This window comes from Malaclemys terrapin, chromosome 4 (genome assembly GCF_027887155.1).
Source record: "Malaclemys terrapin pileata isolate rMalTer1 chromosome 4, rMalTer1.hap1, whole genome shotgun sequence".
NCBI classification, from domain to species: Eukaryota; Metazoa; Chordata; order Testudines; family Emydidae; genus Malaclemys; species Malaclemys terrapin.
In genome coordinates this window covers 104,391,813-104,409,413 of record NC_071508.1, presented here as the reverse complement: position 1 = coordinate 104,409,413, position 17,601 = coordinate 104,391,813, and the positions used below count along the sequence as shown (strand labels likewise).

The 17,601-nt window shown below is 41.0% G+C and overlaps 1 protein-coding gene across 5 annotated transcripts in view; it reads left to right on the top strand.

Annotated features, from left to right (window-relative positions):
* HEATR5A (HEAT repeat containing 5A) overlaps positions 1 to 17,601 on the top strand; it is a 127,623-nt gene that overhangs the window by 62,213 nt on the left and 47,809 nt on the right. For all 5 annotated transcript variants that reach the window (XM_054025149.1, XM_054025152.1, XM_054025151.1 and 2 more), the window contains 4 exons: positions 1,449 to 1,554; positions 6,920 to 7,110; positions 14,902 to 15,061; positions 16,436 to 16,625. In XM_054025149.1, coding sequence (XP_053881124.1) covers positions 1,449 to 1,554; positions 6,920 to 7,110; positions 14,902 to 15,061; positions 16,436 to 16,625 — 647 coding nt within the window. The remainder of the gene's footprint in view (positions 1 to 1,448; positions 1,555 to 6,919; positions 7,111 to 14,901; positions 15,062 to 16,435; positions 16,626 to 17,601) is intronic.

The window sequence follows — 17,601 nt, the reverse complement described above, 5'->3', positions numbered from 1 at the left end:
ATCACTTATGTTGTTTTGCATTTTCAAAGTACTGTACAATTAATCCTGAAATGAGCATGATTGCTAGTGATTATGTTCTGTAATTCTATGTAAGGGAGAGAGCTCATTTTAGGGGTCCTGAATCTCACTGTCTTGGCCAGCATAAATTGGGAATGCTGCAGCAAGCATTGAAGGATCTGAAGGAAATCTTATCCAGGATTATTAAATCAGAAAAAAGATGGTAATGTGTGATATGGTCTTTCAAATGAGATGGTATAAGATAGGAATTGGCTGATTCTCTGGGCTTCAGCAAGAATCATCCAGTTAACACAGTATTTTGTGTTGAACGAAAGAAAAAGAAAGAAAGTGCCACTCAATCTCCCTCCATTCCAATGACCCATCTGATATCTCATTATTCTTTCCTGCCGACACCATCCCCAATTACTTACATTCACATATCTTTCCTCGCACCATTACTTTGCAAAATACATTCCTGTGCAGTTACCACCATCTCTCTCCTTGTTCTCGCTTCACTAACTTTATTCTTCTATATTTCGCTTTTTTCTGCGTCTCTGGTCTCTCTTTTCTCTCTCTCTCTCTCTCTCTCTGCCCTTGCAATTTTTGTCTTGTTTTTTCCTTTATCTGTTTCTCATTGGTGGTGCTTATAATTTTGTGCCCATAAGGCATCCCAAACTATACCATTCCCAGACACACAGTCCTCTTTAATAGGAACCACTCATTGGTAATGAGATAATGAAAGATGATCTATAAATAAATATCCTGTTATAGAAGCAAGGACAAAAAAAGTACATAAGGATAGTGGAAGTACATGTGCCGATATGGACTACAAAAAATCTTGTTGTAGGCAGAGATATCAAGCAGAGGCAAGAAAGGGATCTCTGTGTGTGCATGCAGGAGGATTAGCAAAGTAAATGATAAGAAAAAAGAGTAGGATGGGAAAGGAATAAGAGAAAATCTGGAGAATATTACTTAAGAAAAGGAGCTTAGAAAGACAGTTCTATCTTAACTTGTTTTGGTGGTGATGTAGTTCTCTAAAGCTCCCTTCTAGAGCTTTGTCACTTCCTTGAACCCATCTTCAGCATTATGTTGTTTTATGTATGTACAAGGCTTTGTAAAAAGCTAAACATGTGTTGCCCAAATATGGCAGTCTTTGCCCTGAAGTATGTACAATACCAGACAGAGTTTATAGAGTGGATAATATTCTTTTTATCTACAAAACAAATGTCAGGAATGTGAATTAAAATGCTTCTCTGCTGACCTCATACAATTGGCATGTAAATTAGTTGATGAGAAGCCACCACTGTATGGTGATGGTAGGATATGAGAAGTCACTTGAGGCTTTAGAGCGTTGCATTTGCTACTCAAATGCTTCCATAATCTGAAGATTTTGTTTGACGTTTTTTTTAAAAAAAGGCTTGACCGATGTTTTTTTCTTGTTTTGGTTTAAGGCTCCAAGTGTTAGAAAAACTGTTGGCTTCCATAAAACAAACAAAAGGAGCACGACAGCAGACAGTACAAGTAAATATTGTATCAGCATTTTCTAGTTTTCTGAAGGTAAATCTGCTCTTTTTCTAAATATTCATTTTAATGCTAAAACTTGATGTCATTCAGTTTAAGTGCATATCTTTCCCTACCATGGGAACATTTCTGTAATCCTTTCCAGTAACCAGCTTTAATTTATCAACCAATCTGAGAATCAGCCTTCAAATATTAAAAATAAAGTATTGGTGGAGTCCACATCCCTAACAGCCTCTCAGACTGAATATCTGCTTGAAGATTCCCACCTTCCTAAACCCCTGGGGATCACAGTTGGACCTTTCCTTATTTCTTATCTCCCCTCCTCTAGCAGAGAAATAAAATACTACACTGGAAGTAAAATAAAGTAGCCTAGTAGCTATATGACTGTTTTGTTTATTCTGCCTTCCTTCATTTTTTATTCACATGTCCTTGTCTCTGTCCATCTCTCACTTTCATTCTTCCCTTCTTTGGCTTTCTTTCAAGTAGCATAGAAAATGTTTGTCTAAAATCTTAGTCTAGACCAGGTGTATTTATTTTTTCCTTGCTGTCTAGAGATTTCTCTCCTTTAATTTTCTTGACTCTGAATTTTCTTGAAGATCTGGATGACCTTGTAAACTGGAGTAATAGTAATAGGATGAAATTTAATAGTGAAAAGTGCAAAGCCATACGTTTAGGGACTCATCGGTTAGAAGTAACAGAAGAGGAGAAGGACCTCGGAGTATTGGTTGATCACAGGATGACTATGAGCCGCCAATATGATATGGCCTTGAAAAAAGCTAATGCGGTCTTGGGATGCATTAGGCGAGGTATTTCCATAGAGATAAGGAGGTGTTAGTACTGTTATACAAGGCACTGGTGAGACCTCATCTGGAATACTGTGTACAGTTCTAGTCTCCCATGTTTAAGAAGGATGAATTCAAACTGGAACAGGTACAGTTAAGGGCTACGAGGATGAGCCGAAGAATGGAAAACCTGTCTTATGAAAGGAGACTCAAAGAGCTCGGCTTGTTTAACCTAACCAAAAGAAGGCTGAGTGGAGATATAATTGCTTTCTATAAATATATCAGTGGGATAAATACCAGGGAGGGAGGGGAATTATTTAAACTCCGAACCAATGTAGACACAAGAACAACTGGATATAAACTGGCCATCAGGAAGTTTAGACTTGAAATTAGATGAAGGTTTCTAACCATCAGAGGAGTGAAGTTCTGGAACAGTGTTCCAAGGAGAGCAGTGAGGGCAAAAGACATATCTGGCTTCAAGACTAAGCTTGATAAGTTTATGGAGGGGATGGTATGATAGGATAGCCTAATTTTGGCAATTAATTGATCTTTGACTATTAGCGGTAAATATGCCCAATGGCCTGTGATGGGATGTTAGATGGGGTGGGATCTGAGTTACTACAGAGAATTCTTTCCTGGGTGTCTGGCTGGTGAGTCTTGCCCACATGCTCAGGGTTTAGCTGATCGCCGTATTTGGGGTCGGGAAGGAATTTTCCTCCAGGGCAGATTGGCAGACGTTTTTCGCCTTTCTCTGCAGCGTGGGGCACGGGTCACTTGCTGGAGGATTCTCTGCACCTTGATTTAAACCATGATTTGAGGACTTCAGTGGCTCAGACATAGGTTAGGGGTTTGTTGCGGGAGTGGGTGGGTGAGATTCTGTGGCCTGCATTGTGCAGGAGGTCAGACTAGACGATCATATTGGTCCCTTCTGACTACGACTCTGATTTTATCTTTGGGGAGAAATATCCTCTCGCCTTTTTGCCCCACTGAATTTTCTCATTAAGGTTGTCCTTTCAGCATCTTGTTCTTTTCCCATGTTTTCCTTGTAGCTTTCATCCCTGCCATTGATCTCTCCGTCTTTGTTTTTTTCCTCTCATTATTTTCTATCTCCTACGTCCTTACTACTGAGTCTGTAGCATTCTTTTTCTGTCTCTCCCATCAGAAGATTATCTTTTTTGTGGAACTGGGGTTCTGCATATTGATCCTCCCACTCCTTTCTCTCTGAAAATGTGTATGGCATTTTCCCCGCCAGTGAAGGGGAGGTCTCAGTGACCATTTTTTCCTCCTGCAATGAAAGAGGGAGGAATCCTTTGCAAACTCTTCTAATGCCCAGTTAGTAAGGGCGTGGCAGGGTTTATACTTCACTTTGAAAAGGAGTTAGTAGTGCTCTACTATGCCAGAAGGAAAATCGATGCAGGGGGGGACCCCTTTATCCCATAAACTTTAAGGCCAGAAGGGACCATCATGATCATCTAGTCTGACCTTCTGAACATTGCAGGCCTACCTGCCCACTCCTTAATAGGCTCATAACCTCTGGCTGAGTTACTGAAGTCATCAAATCTTGATTTAAGGACTCAAAGTTTAAAGTGTAACTTTAAAGTTACAAAGAATCCACCATTTAGTCTAGGTCAAACCAGCAAGTGCAGAGAGGCAAAAAAACCCCCAACCAAACAAACCCCAGTTTGATTTTGCCACTGTGACTTGGGGAATAATTCCTTATCAACCCCTAATATGGCAACCAATTAGACCATGAGCAAATCCCAGCCAGACACCGTGAGGAAAAAAATTCTGTAGTAACTTGGAACTCTCCCCATCTCCAGCCATAGGCTTTCCTTACACTCACCAAACTGCATGAAGTGCTAGTTTGGGCTCTATGGGTATGAATGCAGGGATCTTGCTCTCTTTCTTTGGCACCTGGAGCAACTCTGAGGCCTGCTGCCAGTGGGGGACGATTTCCACTCACTGTCCTATCTGGAGTGCCCTGTGGAGAAAAGAATGGAGATGATGAAAACCAGTCTTGTAGTGCTCCTATCCATTAAAACAGATTCTTCAGTAGCAGTGCTCTAGGAACACCCTGTTCACAGCTGGAAACTATGGAAATAGGCATGGTAATCTTGGATGTCAGAAAGTGAAGATAGCAGCACTAAGGAAGGAAGGTGCTCCATGAGGAAGGATGATGGAAATGGTGGAGCAGGAGGCAGTACGCCAGCACAGAACAGAGGAGTCAGAGGCCCCGGTCAACTAATATTGCCAGTGCAAGTGGTTGTCTCATTCAGAGAAAAACCACCAGTATGGTAAAATGTCTGGTAAAACTCTCTCTTAAAAAAACAAACAAACAAAAAGTCTAGAAACGCAGTACCTGATTTTGGTGTAAAAGTGGAGTAACTTCAGTGGCGTTATACTGGTGAAAGTGAGAAGAAAAATAGGCCGAGTATACTTTTATGTACATTTCAGAGGCTAACTGAAACCTGTCTCTCCTCTTGCAGCATGAGTAGTGGTCATTGTAGCTGTATAGCATATTGTTCATTTGGAAATGACTGCTTGTCAAAACACGTTTCCAAATATGTGGACGTACAAAGGGTCATTTTTACTTTTTCCCATTAAAATCTCACTGATGTTTCCTGAAAGTGCATTATATTTTGATAAAAATGTTTCCCTTTGGTCAATTCATCATTCTCTTTTTCCTTCCTCTGTTTGATGTTTCATATATATTTGTTTCACAACACCCAGTTTCCTGGAATTCTATATTTTAATGTCTTATTGTTTGATGGCTTTGTTTGTTATTGTCTGAGCTTCAAGAAGGGTTGTTCTCTCTTTCCCTCTTGATGTTTAGAGTTGAGCAAACTTAGCTCTTAAAAGCAATTAAGCAGAACCAAATAATTGATATGTTTCTTAAGGGTATGTTGTATTTCTGTAATGGTGTTCCTCCAGATTTAGGGAGGAACCAAGAGTGCTATTACCCCAGGTCTACCAAGATTAACAGTTTATCCATTACAAATACAAAATAAAAAAATACAAAATAGTGAATCGATAATTCTTTGTAACATTGTCCTACTTTAGATAGAACTCTCTGGAGTTGATTGCCACTTTGCTTTTCTAACAGACCTTTTGGCTGTTCGATGCTTTATGCCTAGCTCTTGTGTAACTTTCCGGTTTCCTTCTATCTGTAAATACAATGTGGAATGTTTTCTGTCTCTAGATGTGCTGATATTAGGTAAGATCAGCAGTTGTCGTCATAAAGGCACCTGTTATATTTTCTGCATTAGTGTTATCTAGTCTGCCCTTGGATACTGTGATGATAAGCACCTGAACTATGTTAAGTGGCAAACAGAATTATGGAAAATTATAGAAGGTGAAAATTATGCTTTCCTCTCTGGCTGCATCTACCTTGAGGGTTTTAGGGACATCTCCCAGCATTGCTCTCACACCTGTGCAGTTCCACTGGTATTTGCCAGAATCGGCACAGTCACATTTGAACAGTGTGATGGTAAAACTCAGATGCTACAGCAATAGTTGGAGATGTCCTTAAAATTCTGTGTGGACATGATTTTCTGGCTTTGCTAAATTTCAGAGGAAGTTGTCTGTTCATAATGAGGGCTTGTCTACACTTAAAAGTACTGCAGTGGTGCAGTGAAGATCCTCCCATCAGCATAAGTAGCATATCTCCCATCAGCCTAGCTGATCTACCTCCAAAAGAGTCGGTAGCTAGGTTGACAGAAGAATTTTGACATTGACCTGACACTGCCTAGACCAGGAGTTAGGTCAGTTTAACTGTGTCGCTCATGGGATTTTTCAAACCCCTAGTTTTGACGTAGTTATGCGACTTAATTTCCTAGTGTAGACTAGGCCTGATTTTTTTTTTTTTAATGAACATCATTTCTTTATTTTAAAGGTAAGTTGCGGTTTTCAAGCTGAACGTTATCAGGTTTGGGCTTAGTATGATCTCCTGGCAAAGACATTACATAGTTCCATGGAACACTTTAAATAGAGTAGCAGGTAATCTATGCCTGGATCTATCTATCTGCATTATCACTGGAATACAAATCTGTTAGGAGAGTTGCAGAGACTTAGCTGGCTTCTAAAATAGCCAGGTCCCAGACCACAGGAAGTTTGACAATTCCTATTTTAATTGAACACTGATTGAATAAATTCTAGTGTTTTTATTAGATGCTCTCCATCAGTCTCAATCACATGCATGTGCTCTCATTAGAACTTTTAAAATCTATATTATTTTATTTTCCTTAAGTGTTTTTCATCCTAATATTCTTTCCCAGGTTTTCTGCTACAAGCATTTACTTATTGTAGACTACTGCAGGAGAAAAGCCCATTCATTAATTCTTTTATCAGGATTATTTTTGAAATGGTGGAAGTGTTATGCCTTGAGTATATTACGTTGCTTATCAGTGTATACTGTACTTCTCTGGAGGCCATACCTGTTAGTCGCAAAGAAGAAGGGGTACAAATATAGTTGCCCGATATTAAATAGAGTGTGCTCACTGAGAAAACCAATTAAATATTTATGTATGTTTGTTTTTATTGCTGAATCATAATATTTAAAAGGGGAAATGATCTTTATTATGCAGTCTTACCAATTCAATTATTAAATAATTTATTTTTAGCACTTGGCTAGCTGCAAGGGAAATTTAGGTCCAGAAGAAGTTAGAAGACCTGCACTGACTCTAGTAATGGGTGCCTTGGAAAGCAATAACCCACTTTTAAGATGTGCTGCTGCAGAATCTTTGGCCAGACTGGCACAAGTGGTTGCTGACAGTGCCTTCACTGCTGGATTGGCCCAAGTTAGTTTTGACAAGTAAGTCATTTTAAAAAATGTTCATATTAAGCTGTCATTTAGTCAAGTTTATACAAATACTTGCAAACTCAACATGGCTTCAATATTCGTAATATTTTAAAGGAAATTAATTCCTATAAAATAATCTGTGGCTGAATCTTGGATACCTTTAAATGTATGGCAAAAGTATGGCCAAATTTATGCGCACAGTTTGTGCTTCTGTTACTATAAAAAGACCTGTTAAAGAAAGAAATTATGCAGGCATCCATGGAAGTTGAGTACGTGCAATCTAAATACTTGAAAATTGGCTGCCTCACCATTTTTAACACAGTAGAACCTCAAGAGTTACGAACACTTTGGGAATAGAGTTTGTAACTCTAAACAAAACATTATTGTTGTTCTTTCAAAAGTTTACAACTGAACATTGACTTAATACAGCTTTAAACTTCACTATGCAGAGGAAAAATGCAGCTTTTAACCATCTTAATTTAAATGAAATAAGCACAAAAACAGTTTCCTGACTTCATTAAATCTTTTTTTTAAATTTTTTTTTAGTAGTTTGCGTTTAATATAGTATTATACTGTATATTTGCCTCCTTTTTTTTTTTTTTTTTTTTTTGTCTCTGCTGCTGCTTATTTGCCTATTTTCACTTCCAAATGAGGTGTGTGGTTGACTGGTCAGTTTGTAACTCTGGTTTTTGTAACTCTGAGGTTCTACTGTATAGCATTATAACATATCACTGTAATAGCATGGTAACTGTGTGTGTGTATGCCACATTCACATGGGTAAAAATCACTTCACTCACATAAACCATGAGCACTTGGTTGTTATGTAGGTCAAGTACTGGGATTTGAGGGAGACTAGATAGGTGAAATCCATCCTTAAACCCAGGGCCACAGCATTCAGCTCAGTGCAGCTTCTGCTATACTGGTACTCTGATCTATGAAGGAAAAAGCTTTCTGTGTTGGCTTATGCAGTAGTGGCAAGGAAACAACATGGAAGATGTGTGGAGGCCTACATGGGTGTTCATTCTATCAACAGCTCCACCAGCTCCACTTAGGTGCTGCAGAGGACTTTATACAGGTTATCTGCGCTAGGGTAAACTTGTAAAAAGTTACATTTGTAAGGACAAAATAGACACACCATTTTCTGTCAACATTATATTTTTATTAAATGGTATAAATTAGATTTAGCAAGTCTTTAAAAAAAATACAAAAAGTCAGCCTGATTTATATACAGAAATGGTTTTAATATTTGTGAGATATTTCTGACAAAAATAAGGAAATTCAGGGTTGAAGCTGAAACTTTCTGGCAAATTGTTTTTAACTTGTTTCATGATAGCTGCACTTCAACGAGGCTTGAAATACATTCATTTATATAATGTGTTTTGTTGTATGGCATGGTTGGGTATGGCAGAGAAGAATATATATTTTTAAAAACCCAGGGTTTTTTTTTCTCGGACTTTTTCATTTTAAATTTCTATGTTACTTGAAAGTATTTACTTCGACATATCAACATTTTTAAGTGTTGGTGTTTTTTTTTTTTTTTTTTGTTTTGTTTTTTTGCTGTGATAATGGAAACATTTAGGCTCTGATTTCAATCTGTAATTGGAAATTTTAAGTATTGTAAAGTTAAAAGGAAATGCTTGATTTTGAATCCTCTAAGTGTAGGGACTGTCCTAATGTGTCTAGAGAGTGCCTAGCACATAACGAATGCTACCACAAATAAATAAGACCATACTGATTATGAGACTATCTAGGTTCTTGTTATACCTATTAGGACAGTGGTCTCTAACCTTTCTACGCCCAAGATCACATTTTGAATTTAAAGGCAACCCAGGAGCTACCCTGCCCCTTCCCCAAGACCCTGCCCGCTCACTCCATTTCCTCCCTCCTCCCCTAATCGCTCACTCTCCCCCACCCTCACTCATATTCATTGCTGGGGCAGGGGGTTAGGGTTTGGGAGAGGTGTGGGCTCTGGGCTGGGGCCGAGGGGCCTTGCAGTGTTGGAGGAGGCTCAAGGCTGAGCCTGGGGCAGGGCGTTGGGGTGCATGAGGGAGTGAAGGGTGCAAGCTCTGGGAGGGAATTTGGGTGCAGGGCTCTGGGCTGGAGCAGTGTTGTGGTGCAGGAGGGGGTGTAGGGTGTGGGCTCTGGGAGGGAGTATGTGTGCAGAAGGGGACTCCAGGCTGGAGCAGGGGCTTGGAGTGCAGGGGGGGTATGGGGTGCTGGCTCTGGGAGGGGGCTCAGGGCTGGGGCAGGGATTTGGGGTGCAGGAGCAGATTTGGGGTGCAGGAGGGGGCATGGGGTGCTGGCTCCGGGAGGGGGCTCAGGGCTGGGGTGCAGGCTCCCACTGGGGGGCACTTACCTTGGGCGCTCCCAGTTGGCAGTGCAACGGGACTAAGGCAGACCCACTGCTTGCCCCGGCCCCACTCAGGCACATTGGCACCACCTCCTCCCCATCACAAGCCGGGCTGTTACCTGGGGTTGTTTTAACGCAAAGCTTTCGGTAACTTTTACTCTGTGCGAGATGGTATTAGGAAATAAATCAAGGGAGACACGGCCGTCTGACCGATAGATGGCTGGCACAAACAGGACAACACAAGAGTGCTTTTACTTAAAGCTAAACTTTACTTAGTCTTGAGCACTTACAGACATCCGCAACAGGTTAGTGAAACATCCCCAACCCTCGATAATTACCGAAGCTGAGCGTGGCTTTTCAGTGGCACCGTGACAGGCTTCAGCTGGCCAGGCTTCCGTCTGCCTGTGGGGACCCGAAGATGCGTCCAGAGGGAGCATCCCTGAAGAGCCCCTCCTTAGAAGTCCAATTACCTCAAACTTTTCCCCCTTATTTATACATTAGTAATACAATGACATATTTCTTAAAGAAAACTTGCTAAGCAAGCAGCGTTAAAAGGTCAGACATCTTATGATTGCCAATTAACCAGAGATATTTACAATACGTGCATTAGCAATTTTAGCACTTTTAGCAGAAAGGGTGCAGGTCAAGCTGTTCTGTCTGTGGTACCCGAAATCCCCGCCCCTTCTGTCTGGTTACACTGAGGCTGCTGCATGACCAATTTATGACCTGGTGACTTAGCTATTTTTGTTAGCAATAAGCAAGAATGGTTTAGTATGGCCTGTTAACTTGACTACTGTTAGTAATACACAATAGTGGTTTAGGCACATTACTGGTTTGCCAAAATTTTCCTGAACAGGGCCACCTCCCACCCTGCCAATTGGTAGTGCACATGTGGCCATGCCGCTCCTGGAAGGCACCAACACACCCCTGTGGCCCCTGGGGGGGGGGGATGTGGCACCACGTGCTGCCCCTCTCTGCAGGCACTACCCCCGCAGCTCCCATTGGCCACAGCTTCCCGTTCCTGGCCAATGGGAGCTGTGGGGGCAGTGCTTGCAGGCAGTAGCAGCGTTCGGAGAGCCCTGTCCGTTTCTCTTCCCCCAGCCTACAGGGCTGCTTCTGGGAACAATGTGGAGCCACGGCAGGCGTGGAGCCTGCTTTAGCAGCAGCGGGCAGCCCCGCTGCACCCCCGCAGCCAGAGATCGTGATCGACTGGGAGAATCCCCAGAATCGACAAGTTGATCACGATCGACAGGTTGGTGACCACTGTATTAGGAAATAGTAAGAGAGCTCCAAAACTGACTAGAAACCTAGAAGGCAAGGGCAATAGATGACATCATTGGTGGTTGGAGAGAAAGATGTGGCTAATGGGGTGGAACAAACTGTCATTGATGCTGAAGATGGGAATGGGTTGGAACTGATTAAGAGTCTTAGTTTGTTAAACTCTGGAAACTTCTAGAAGGTGCATTTAATGTGGTTCCCTGCAATTTCACAGTATTGATTGTATCCCATTTTAACAGTAGCTAATGTTAAACTGGTGTGACATACCAGGGTACAATCCATACCAATGAGTAGCTGTGTCATCCCTGCCCTGTAACCTGGGGTACCCTTTACAATCCCTTGCTGCTGTAGCCTCCTGCTTGGAATGCTCACAAACAGCCTCCAGCATGTAAGACACTCACAACTATGTCTGTGTGTGCTGCAGGCAGCCAGCCACACCTTGGCTCTTACCAGCCTTAAAGATTACCGCAGGGTGACCCCACTACTCTCCCAGTCTTTCCCTCAGAAACATACGTCCTGTACTGCCCAGCCCTTTTCTGGTCAATACAACTATATTGAGTCCATTATTCAGTTAAGGGAATAATACGCGCACAACTTGGTACCCCAAATGGTGTTCCCCAGACACTTCAGCTAGAACACAACAGATTTGAGAAAACAATAAAACAGATTTATGAACTACAAAGAGAGATTTTTAAGCGAGTACAAGTAAGGAGGCATACAAGTCAAAAGTGGTTACAAGAAAAATAAAGATAAAACATTTATTGATGCGTAACTTAACAAACGATGTTAGATTTAAAGCAAAGTTTTCTCACCACATGTTTCTGCAGATTACCAACCAAACTCTCAGGTCACAACCCCTCCCCCAGAGTCCAACATCTGCTTTCTTTGTGTCTTCTGGTGCAGTGAATGTGATGGGCAGGGAGAAAGAGAGGGGTCTCTTGGGGTGTCTGCCTCTTCTTTTTATAATTCTGTCCCCCCTTTGAGAAGCATTTCCAGCTTGGAGCAAGGCGACAAGTAGTAGCGTGTGGGGAAGGAAACTCCATGCTGTTTCTTTGTTAAGATACTCTTGTCCCCTTTCCTGCCAAAGAATGGCCGCTTACAGGCAATGGTCCATCAGCCTTGTTTACAGCTGGCTGAGGAGTCCATTTGACCATTGTTTCTGAGGAACTGGTTTAGCCTCTCCCTAGTCTTATCTGGAAAACCTACTTTTAGTCATGATTTCCGCTTATGTTTATAACTTCACATATAATCCTGCTACTTGCATTTTGCCATGCTATTATAGATGAGCAAATAACGAGTTTTTAAATGATACCTCACAAGACATGCCTTGTACAAAATTATTACAACAGTGTGTAGGGTGTGAACATGGCTATATTCTGTCACAGCCAGTAGTTACAGTTTATTGATTACCAATAATGTGTGAATTTATTGGAGACAATATGCCTCAAATAGAAGGAAACAACAATTGAAAGGAGTGAAGTTATGAAAGCAGATAATTCTTCTACGCTAACATGTAAACCAATTTGTTGAGGAGCAAGATGGAAAGAATTTTTTCTCATTTCAAAATGCTGAAAACAGGTTTCTGTGTTTATTTGGACATCAAATTAAATTTTATTAGAGTAATAAGAGCAGAACGTTGAGTTTGGCAAGTGAGACAATTTTATGCGACTTTTATTGTTAAAATGCAGCAGTGATGACTATTTTAGTCCCTATTCCAGGCCTTCCAGCAGCTCTTCAACAGTGTAATTCAGGAGCAATCTGTGTACATCTAAAAATGGCAAAAATCAAGGTGTGATCATGCCAAAAAATTGCACTTGTTTTAATACTGTTTTGTGCTACTGGTATCACTTACAGTGTAGCGCAAAATGAGAATTTAAAGGAACAATGGAAGCATTTCACCCTGCATATAATTTCCTGAAAGATTCTGAACTTCTGCATGCATTGCTAGATACTGCATTTGAAGAAATAAAAATAGAGGTTTGTCAGTCATATATGAAAAATGACTTGATAATAGCTTCAAGCGCCCACACAAGGCACATTGGTTCTTTGTCCAAAAAGAAAACCACAGAATGTGGTAGCCGGCTGTTGAAGGTGCCATCTAATGTATAAAGAAAAATATGACAAATTAGGTCTCTTCCATTTGTTCAAACAACAAATATGTAGAAGATAACTTTTCAGATGCAGTCATCCTAAACTTCTAATGTATGGGCGGGCATTCAGCGTACTATTTAAAATTTTCTGGTTTAAAAAGTAATGCCTAACAAAATGTTAAAGCACATTTGGGAAGTTGGTTGGCTGGAAAACACTTGAAGGAACTTTTTAGTGACTCAGCAGACTACAGTCTGATGATACCATTGACACAGTCTCAAACTGGAAATCTGGCTAGATAATTAACAACAATCAAATGGAACCACATAAGGGAAAAAAAAGTGATTGAAAAAAGTGATTCAGAGAAGCTATGAAACTTAGCTAACATCACTGATTCCAAGTACAGAGTTTGCAGCATGGATACTCAGACTGTGGCTCTTTTCAGCATATGATATTAAAAACATAAGAATGGCCGTACTGGGTCAGACTAAAGGTCCATCTAGCCCAGCATCCTGTCTACCGACAGTGGCCAATGCCAGGTGCCCCAGAGGGAGTGAACCCAACAGGCAATGATATTAAAACACTGTAATTTAATTAACCAATCAGGATGCTTTATAGTAGGGTATAGAACGGCTTCCATATGAGGAGAGATTAATAAGACTGGGACATTTCAGCTTGGAAAAGAGGCGACTAAGAGAGGATATGATAGAGGTCTATAAAATCATGACTGGTGTGGAGAAAGTAAATAAGGAAGTGTTATTTACTGCTTCTCATAATACAAGAGCAAGTGGCCACCAAATGAAATGAATAGATAGCAGGTTTAAAACAAACACAAGAAGGTATTTTTTCACGCAACACACTGTCAACCTATGGAACTCCTTGCCAGAGGGTGTTGTGAAGGCCAATACTATAACAGGGTTCAAAAGGGAGCTAGATAGATTCATGGAAGATAGGTCCATCAATGGCTATTTGTCAGGATGGGTAGGAATGGTGTCCCTAGCCTCTGTTTACCAGATGCTGGGATTGGGTGACAGGGCATGGATCACTTCATGATAACCTGTCTGCTCATTCCTTTGGGGCACCAGCCATTGGCCACTGTCCGAGGACAGGATACTGGGCTTGATGGACCTTTGGTTTGACCCAGTATGGCCATTCTTATGTTCATAGATCGCACTACTGTGGCTCTTTTGAGTAATGTTGATCACTAATATGGCTCCTGAAAAACTGAGGTCTGAGTATCATTAGTTTTCAAGCTGAATTCAGAGCAGGAAAAAGAGACTGAAACATAATCCTGAATTTGTTCCTTCTCTTTTAGAATGTAAAATTTAAGATCCAGATTAATTTGATCTGTCCTGTATTTACAGAAGAGATTGCATCACAGTTGCATCAAAATCCTGCCCAGCCAGTTCAATATCAGCTGAGTGTGTGTCAAGAAGATTGGATTGGATTGGTTTGGTTGAAACTTTGTAATAGGCTAAATGTTGAAAAGCATTAAGTTGGTAAAAGGGTGTCACTGCCTAACTGCACGTACAAAAGAGTGGTAATCCTGTCTAGGGAGTAGAATGAGGTCTTGCTATTGTACTCTTTTTTTTTTTTTTTTTTAAGCTTAGAAATTTGCAATCTTCTTAGTTTGGACAATGTTTCTGCTTTTGTCATGTTTGAAGAAATAACATGATTATGAAGTAAATCAGATAGTGTGTTTTGTCCTAAATTTAATAAATCTTTTGTAGTTTTTTTTTTTCTTTAGTGAGTTTTTCTCCCACAGAAAACTGTCTTGTATGTTACTGTTTCTAGGCTCAACAGGCAGAATTAAGATTGTCAGCATATCCTAGCTAGTACCAGTTTTTCACAACCCTCTGTTTAAATTGAGAAATGCCCCTTTGTTATTTTGGTGCGACTCTTGTGTAGGAGATAAGTAGTACTAAAGTGTCTTTACATATTCAGGCAACATAATGATTAACAAAATCTTTTGCTGATTGCATTCTGCAACCAAAGCACTGAAATCTACTATGTATAAAGATTACCTGGCAGTATCAGCTATTGTAGTCACATATTCTAACAACTTTTTTTCTCCTTGAAATTAACAGGCTGAAATCTGCTAGGGATGTGGTGTCAAGAACAGGACATTCTTTGGCTCTGGGATCACTGTATAGATATTTAGGAGGAATAGGCTCTACTCAGCACCTGAATGCATGTGTTGGAATCCTTTATACCTTATCTCAGGACAGTACTTCTCCTGATGTACAGGTACTTTTGTCACATAATTCAAAATATTTGCCCTCTCTATAGATATTAAAACAGAACCAATTGTTTTTTGGGAGTAAAAGTTCTTCCTACATGTAAGAGGAGATTAGACAACAATTCCTTCAGCAGAATTCCTGAATTCATACTATTGTTTTGAATTTGATGTACATTCACCTGAATCTTACTTAATTAGATAGTGCCTGCTTTTTCTTTTCATCTGTATATCATTTTTTGTGTCTGCAAATCTGTCTGTTTCCTAGCACTTTTCTTTTATAAAGATGATGTAGTAAATAGCTTGTAGCTAATGTGCTGCACTAGCTACAAAGACCAGCTTGGTCAGTAGAAAGCTTGTTTGCATGAGTCAAATCATTGTGAAGATGAAGTCACATGGTTCTTCCTGAGATAACACTTCCCATATCTGGGAAGGATATTTTAATCACACGTTGAAATAAAAAGGGGTATACATCAAAACTCCTTAAAGTTTAAGTAAGGGGTGATAAAACCCCCTACATGCCCTTTTAAATAGACTGAATAGTAGGCTTAAATTTATCACCTCTATCTACTATCTTCCATACATAGAGGATCACTACAAAATTAACATGTAATGGGTTTCAATGTAGGGCAAAGTGACTGAGATTAAGGCCTTGTCTACACTAAAGGGAAAAGTCGATCTAAGCTACGCAATTGGAGTTACGTGAATTGCGTAGCTGAAATCGACATAGCTTAGGTCTACTTAGTGTGGACCCCGCAGTATGCCATGTCAGTGGGAGATGCTCTCCCGTCCACTTCCCTTACACTTCTCGATCTGGTGGAGTACAGGAGTCAACGGAAGATCGATCTGCGGTTGATTTAGCGGGTCTTCACTAGACCCGCTAAATCGACCGCTGATGCATCGATCACCATGCGTCAGTTCCCCGGTAAGTGTACACAAGCCCTTATGTAATTAAAATACTCTTCAGCAGTTCTGCCTTCATACTTGCTGTAATTCCATCATCCTCGCTCATGAAACAATGAAGAAAAAAAATTTATATCTGCAAGTTAGAGCACTTAGTGGGGGACTAACATTACACTTCATCTAAGAAATCAGTTGTCATTGAGGTTTTTGGGTACTAATCATGACAGTGTTAACCAGTTGTGCCACTCCAAAATGTAGAATTTTCCTTACAATATTTATCAAAGAAGAGCCACAGTTTCCAGATATTTTGTTACAAAGAACAAATTGTTTGTAGCATCTTCATCCATCCACTCCCTTCCCACTTCAGAGCACTAGTTGTACCCATGTATTAATTTTTATTTTAATCACAGACTTCACAAAACAGCTCTTAGGTTTATTTTATTACATATAGGTGTGACGTGCCTACATCTTTTATTTTACAGACTTGGGCACTGCACTCTCTGTCACTGATAATAGATTCAGCTGGCCCTCTGTATCATGTGCATGTGGAACCTACTCTATCTCTTGTTGTCATGTTGTTGTTGACTGTGCCTCCTGCTTATGCTGAAGTTCACCAGAGCCTTGGTCGCTGTTTAAATGCACTTATCACTACGTTGGGGCCAGAGTTGCAAGGTATGCATAAACAATATTGTCATGTTTGTTTGATTTGGTAATTAGAACACTTAAACATAAGTTGAAACATTACAGACAAACAGTGAATGTGTTCTAGGAACTTTCAGGAATCATTCAGACAGTTTTTCTTGTAAATGAACTGTGAAGTAGTTTTTCATAGGCTATGCCTTTATGGGGCCAAGGCCTTGTCTACACTACGAGAGTAGTTCGATTTTACTTAAATCGAATTTTTGGAATCGATATTGCAAAGTCGAACGTGTGTGTCCACACTAAGGACAGTAATTCGACTTTGTGAGTCCACACTAACGGGGAAAGCGTCGACATTGGAAGTGGTGCACTGTGGTCAGCTATCCCACAGTTCCCGGAGTCCCCGCTGCCCATTGGAATTCTGGGTGGAGCCGCAAATGCCTTCTGGGTAAAAAAAAGGTGTCCAGGGTGCTTTTGGGTAACTGTCGTCATCCGTCCATCACTCCCGCCCTCCCTCCCTGAAAGCGCCGGCGGGAAATCAGTTCGCGCACTTTTCTAGTCAGTGACAGCGCGGACGCCACAGCACTGCGAGCATGGAGCCTGCTGCAACCATCACTGCAGTTGTGGCCGCTCTCAACGCCTCGCAACTTATCATACACCTTTCCCTGAGGCAGATGCAGAAAAGTCAGGCGAGGAGGCTACGTCAACGCGGTGATGGCCTGAAGTCTGAGAGTAGCACAGACCTCTCAGAAAGCAGGGGACCCAGCGCCGAGAACATCACGGTGGCAATGGGTCATGTTGATGCCGTGGAAAGGAGATTCTGGGCACGGGAAACAAGCACTGAGTGGTGGGACCGCATAGTGCTGCAGGTCTGGGATGAATCCCAGTGGCTGCGAAACTTTCGCATGCGGAAGGGAACTTTCCTGGAACTTTGTGAGTTGCTGTCCCCTGCCCTGAAGCGCAATGACACCCGGATGCGAGCAGCCCTGACTGTCCAGAAGCGAGTGGC